Below are 6,788 nucleotides of genomic sequence, written 5' to 3' on the forward strand. Positions count from 1 at the left end.
AGGTTAGAACTGTGATCCCTACACACAACGCGCTGCTACCAGAAAAATAGGTTAGGTTAGGTTAGAACTGTGACCCTTAAACATATATATGTACTACTATCAGATAACCTAACCACAAAATTAAAATTTTGAAAAAACCCCCGACCGCGACATAGTGGACCGATTTTCATGAAACATGGCTAAGAACACTCCCGACTAACTCAGCTTTCAGACAAAAAAAACTAAACCTAAATCGGTTCATCCGTTTGGGAGCTACGATGCCACAGACAGACACACACACAGACAAACAGACAGACAGACAGACAGACGGACAGACAGACAGACAGACACGTCAAACTTATAACACCCCTTCATTTTTGCGTCGGGGGTTAAAAAGTAGGTTAGGTTAGGTTATAACTGTGATCCCTTCAAAAAAGAATAAAATTAATTCATGAAATGTTTTATACTGTTTGCTAGTTATATTATACTAGTCGTATATCAATAGATAGTTATACCATATAACGGTTATTAGAAATAAGTGTTATACGAAATAAAGATTATACAAAATAAAAGTAGATATTTTGTGGTTATACCAAATGTTAATTATGTCAAATGAGTGATTATATCCTTTGAATATATACCAAATGTTGTTATATCAAATGTTACTATAGCAAAAAAAGTTATACCAATCATTACACACCCGACTCCGTGGACGAATACATCCGTATTAATATTTAAAAAAAATTAATATATCTCACGTAAATTTTACGTCTATGTTTTCAAGATCTTAACATAAAAATAACAATTACAAATGTGAAACTTAGAATCAGCCTCCGATTTATGAACTTAGCGAAGAAGCCACAAGCTCTGCTCATCCTAAGCCGCGCTGTCTTCACAGTCCGGGTACAGTTCTGCGCAGGATTCGGTCGCCGAGTGCGCTCTGTCGTACTCTTCCAAATCGAACGAGTAGGAGCCTTTTGGTAAACTGAAATTAATATAAAGTAATGTTTAAATCTACCCATTGGTTTCTCTCACAAATTTTGTATTTTTCAATTATTTGGCTGAATCGTTTGACATTGTGCTTAGTCTTGTATTTCAGCATTTACTTTAACAATGTTCTTATGTTTAACAGAGAAAACTCAAGTAAGGAAAGAAACATTCAGTATAAAATTAAATAGATAGGAAGATACCGTTTAAGCTAACTTTAAATCGACTTGCACAGAACAAAAAAACACGGATCATGTATTTTCGTTCTGTGCTAGTCGATTTAAAGTTGGCTCTTTTAAATATACTAGCCTTTTCCCGCGGCTTCGTACGCGCAGAAAAGTACCTTTGTTATTTTTGTTTAATTTATACATCCTTTTGTACCTATAGCACCTTTTACCTGCACCTGTGTTCCTAAACGGGGTAGGAATTGCACATGAAACTGCTCAAGGGTCAGAGCCACTCTTAGAAATTAATGGTTTGAAAGAAAACGTTATTGTGATATTGATATTACAAGTTGCCAGCCCACCGCCCATACCGCAATGGAACCCATTTCCTAATTTCACCACCCCTTTTCCTCCCGTGAGCATCAACTGTGGGATATGGGTTTCATTATGATAATATGGGCAATCGGCTGGCAACCTGTCACTATATTTATCACAATTTCGTTTTCTTTTAACCTCTTAATTTTCAAGAGTGGCACTGAAACTTACAGTTTCACGTGCTCTGCCTACTCTGTTTGGGTAAACAGGCGTGTGTGAGTAAGTATAGGACAACGTTTAACGATGTGCACAACTTTCGTAAGTTCTTGTATGATTACAATTTTGCCCTTCGTTATCGGATATTCTCGGAGGGATCATAATATACTTATATTTACTCGTAAAGTAAAAAAAGAACGCGAGCGTAGTGAGTGCAACATTTTTTATAAACTTTTATTTATCTTGCAATGCAAGTATATGTATGTATGTATGTTTGGGTGGGCTTGCGACTCATTTTGAAGCAGATAGGTATATTTGAACGATTGAGCTGATATAATTTTGCACAATATGTAAATCACGTGACAATGTAATATTATGGTATCATGGAGCTGATGCTGGAGTAGAAGGTCTTAGGAACTCTGTAATGAAATGTCGGGGATACGACACACCGACCGAGTAAAGTGTTTTTAGAAACGTCTCGGAGAGCAGTAGGTAGACATAACTGTTGAAGGAAAAGTACAGTCGACGATAAAAACTTGTGCCAAACATGATTTTTTTGTGAAAAGACTTATTCGACAGTAATAATGCTTTTTGATATACATATCTAATATTTTGGTGAAGGCGAAGCGAACTATAAAACAAAAATCAAATCGCGAATGAAAATTTTAAATAGTATTAACGCAATCCAGTATTTAAGAATGTCACATACAGAAAAATCGAACAGATTTTGTGAGCGTTGTATAGTGTTCGATGACTCGTTTGAGTCATTCTTTGGGGGAGGGGAAGATGAATCGAATGTGCTAAAATCCAGAAGCATCCTGAAATCCAACTTTGAAATCAGCGCTTGATGAATCTCGGCAATTAAGTAACCTAGCAGCATCAGAACCGAACCAGTCGGAAGGTCAATATGAAACTTAAATTATCAAAAATACCTACAAAGTAATTGAGGAATTGGCATCATCACGACTAAGCAGTTGTGGGTCATGATTAAATGCATGAGCCCCTGCCTAATGTTTTAATCCAACTTAGAAATAAGAATGTCAGCAATGAAGCGAAGTATTGCAGATAGTAACTGTGCAGCATCATAAGTTATGTTGTAAATAAATATTAATAAACGATTAACATTTCTCTCAACGTGTCGCCCTGGCGATACAGAGAGGAAATGCCGCCATCATAATGGGCACCATGCCGCAGGCGGAACTTTTAGATGGAATTTTCTTTTTATAGTTGGGTTTATTTTTAAGTAGTTATATTTAGTTGTAATTTAGTTTTGTTTAGTTATTTCTAAGTATTTTTTAAGTTTTATATTGTTATTCTTTCACCGATGTATATAATTGTGTTTACTAAATAAACAGTCCATAAACGATTTGTTTTATAAAAACAATTATTTACATATCTGCATCTCCGTACATGACATCAGGATTTGAAGATCAAAGTTGAAAATCTTGTATAAAATAATGGTCACTGGGACGTAACACATATCAAACTTTTTCGACATCGGTTAGTTGGTAATTTTATCGCAGACTGTAATTTCGTTCCACATGCAGGCTGCTAACACTCATCGAGACAGTTTTAAAAACCGTAAAATCTGATTTACATACGCGTGCAAAGTTTCAGCTCATTTCTAATTCAGAAAGTGGGTCAAATCATACAAAGTTTTATCACCTATTTTACCCCAAACATCACCATTGGTGCTAAACTTGGTGCTAAATTTGGAATCTCTAGCACCAGCGGTTTGGGCTGTGCGTTGATTTAAGTCATTCAGTCAGTCAGGACTTTGCCGTTTATAAATATAGGTTTTCGTAAACATTTCAAATAAATGAAGAACATTTTACAGCTTTTCATTACAAATATCATGCTTACTCGGTCAAGCTCACTACTTACGTGAAAACAGCCCTCATGATTTCGTCCAGGAAGGACCCTTGTGGCTGGTGCTGCGTTTGGCCCACGCGGCACAGAGTCCTCAGCACGCAGTCTCGCCCGTTGCTGCCGATACTGAAAACGGAACATCTTTAAAGAAGTTGTCATCAAACTAATAGCTAACTGAAATCAATGGCAGCTTTCTAAACTGACTAGTCGCAGCTGCGTAAAATGTGAGATTTAAAACATGGCCAAACAAAAAATTACACCTAAGAATACCTAAGAACACATCTGCTTTAATGATTTTACTAATGGTAACTATCCCAACCAGCACTCAACTCAGTTTTCTCAACTAAGTACTATATTTTGCAAAAATCGTTCATCAATTTTGTAGCAGTTACTAAACTGTTAACACCTCGTAGCCTCGTACTAAACTTTTCAAAATGTTTGAATTTGCAACGTAAAATCTACCAACACGTTTGATCCATTTGCACACCCGTTGCAAACCTATCAACACCTTTTAATCCAAAAAACAAAGCTTACGCCTGTAGCACCGTCTCAATTTTCGGATAAAGCTTCGCGCGCGCGGTGCGGTGGAACTCGGCCCGTCCGTCCACGTTTTTCAGAAACCGGCGCGTGTGTTGCGAGGCGTGCATGCGCCGCCTGTCGGGAGTTTTGAGGCTGCGCTTCGCCATCGCCGGGTTTACGAGGGGCTTCCTGAAAGGTATTAGCTGAGTGGTGAGTGCCTTTGATTTGGAGTGAATAGATTGGATTGGTAGTTGATTATTTTATATGGAGTTTAAGCTTTGGAAATGAGAGAACAAAAACATTAGAAATCTTTTTTAGGAATACTAGAAGGAAGAAATGTGTTATTAAAATACTGTGGACCCACAGTATTGCTAATCTTTCATTTTGTCTAGGTAACCTCAAAATATAAGAGATGAATGTTACACAAAAAAAGGGACCAGGTCCACCGGTCTGCCCAGGATCGAGCCAAATGGATAATGCTTCTTAGAGCCTGATGTCGAACGTGAAGATGATGATAAGGGGACTCACCTATGGTACTCCTTGCCCCACAACACTTTCCCTTTATCATCAGTGAAGTATATCATCTTAGTGTCGACCCTGCGATGGAGCGGATCGGCGTGGTGCATGGCCGGCGAGTAGGGGTCCTGCGGCAGCTCGTAGGCCAGAGCCGCCGTGTACCCGAACTGGAATATGTCTCCGATGTCGAAGATTGTCGGGAACGACAGGCAGAACACTGGAAATGTAATTAATAAAATTAATGCGCTTAGATGTTTAAAGGAGGAACTCTCGGTTGAACAGCTAAAAGTAGTATACTATGCACTGGTGGAGTCTAGGCTGAGGTATGGCATAAAATTTTGGGGAAACACCTTCAAATATAATATGAATAGAGCCATGGTAGTGCAAAAAAGAGCAATTAGGACAATTATTGTCCTAATTGCTCTTTTGCGTATACCACAATGGACATCTTGTCGTGACTACTTCTCAAGGTTGGGTATTTTACCAGCTTCTGCGTTATACGTGCTCGATTTACTGACCGACAAAACACATGTCTAAATTTGAATCCCTAGAGGAACAGGAGTTGCGCTTTCAAACACGAACAAAAAACATTAAGTACTCCTTCTGCCCTAAACTTCAAGTAGTTAGGCATGGTGTGAGGTATCAAGCGGTCAGTATAATTATTTAACCAACTACCTGAAAACCTGAAAGTCATTACGGATCATAAAATATTTGGTAAGCATTTAAAAATGTTCCTATTGAGGGGGTGCTTCTACAGCATTGATGAGATATTTACTTGTACAGATTAAGTTGATTTATTTATAATTTAATTACATTTTTTGAATCTTAATTATTGACATATTCCGCTTTTATTTTAGAATTTAAAATTGCATGCCTTAGTTTGTAATATTTTTCTAACACAATAATTTATTGTTAACGAAATAAATGAATGAAATGAATAATATCTACTATAAAAATTACTGTGTGGGATATGGGTTAAATTGTGGCGTAGGCGAGAGACTGGCAACCTGTCACTGCAATGTCACAGTTTCATTTTCTTTCAACCCCTTACTTGCCAAGAGTGGCACTAAAGCTTTAGTAGTTTCATGTGCTCTGCCTACCCCTTTATGGGATACAGGCGTGATTGTATGTATGTATGTATGTATGTATAAAAATACTGTATAATAAATTAAAAAAATTAAATCACATACCAAGTTGAAGCGAACTCCCTTCCGGATACACCAAAAACCTTTTCCTCCGCGACAGCACTTTAGATTCACTAAACCCTACACTGTGATTATAGCTTTCACTGACAACCGCACTGACTAACATACTTAATAAGATATTATATGTGGTCGCCATAGTTACCGCTAAAACAGTACAGGTATAGCTGAATACGGAGTCCAAGAAGCGGCGGTCGTGACGAGCGTCATGCCACGATACGTCAACACGAAACACCGTTACATTGTGTCTACATGATGTTCTTTTTTCAAAATTATGTTTTATATTTTATGTATTGATGCTGTTTTGTTACTGTTTATCTAAAGACTTTTTTTTTTTCGTTGCAATATAGAAATTAATCGCAATGCAATAGTAATGTAATTTAGGTAGTCATTATTTATTTTATTTAATTGAAAAATAACAACGCATTACAATAGGCTAGTTTCCTACTAGTCAAATCAGCTTCTTTTTAAGAAATGTCAATACGACTTGCTAATATGGAATTACTATGAAATACTGAGGAGTGACGTCACGGTCAATTCATTTACTTTATATCTTTCTCTTTGACTTATTAAATAGAAATTATGTTTAAACATAACCACTGTTCATATTTTTCTTCTAATTATGTGGTGCTTTATTTCGTGCACTGCATAAAATATTTTATTTTAAGTGTAGGAAACTAGCCTATTTCACCAAGGCCCTGTGAACTACAAAACTACCCAATAAAAAAGAGACACAAATTACAGTCGGTCCGTTGTTGTGTTGTGACTAAAGGATTCCTTAAAGCCTAAACGGACGGAATTTTATTTGAATCTTGGCTTGAGAATAGTGCTATAAATACACGTATTTTTTATGGTCGTTTTTCTTTTTACTGAAATCGTAACGTTACCTATTCTATCACAGAGCCTTCAGTTGTGCTGTAAGCTATTTTCGTCTATGATTTTCTTTCTTTAAGTATGTTATAGTTTTCAACGAAAAGAAAATCGGTTTTTATAATGTATTGGGGTCTTCTTAGATCTCGCA

The 6,788-nt window shown here is 36.9% G+C and overlaps 1 protein-coding gene across 1 annotated transcript; it reads right to left on the reverse strand.

The window, feature by feature from the left end:
• Positions 1 to 687: 687 nt before the first annotated feature.
• Positions 688 to 5,876, reverse strand: LOC125233824. The gene is made up of 5 exons (XM_048139953.1): positions 5,756 to 5,876; positions 4,578 to 4,782; positions 4,065 to 4,238; positions 3,546 to 3,656; positions 688 to 964 (listed from the first exon to the last, which is right to left on the reverse strand). The coding sequence occupies exons 1-5, from the start codon at positions 5,874 to 5,876 to the stop codon at positions 856 to 858; spliced, it is 720 nt and encodes a 239-aa protein (XP_047995910.1). The 3' UTR covers positions 688 to 855.
• Positions 5,877 to 6,788: the final 912 nt, after the last annotated feature.

This window comes from Leguminivora glycinivorella, chromosome 15, assembly GCF_023078275.1.
Source record: "Leguminivora glycinivorella isolate SPB_JAAS2020 chromosome 15, LegGlyc_1.1, whole genome shotgun sequence".
Classification (NCBI taxonomy): domain Eukaryota; kingdom Metazoa; phylum Arthropoda; class Insecta; order Lepidoptera; family Tortricidae; genus Leguminivora; species Leguminivora glycinivorella.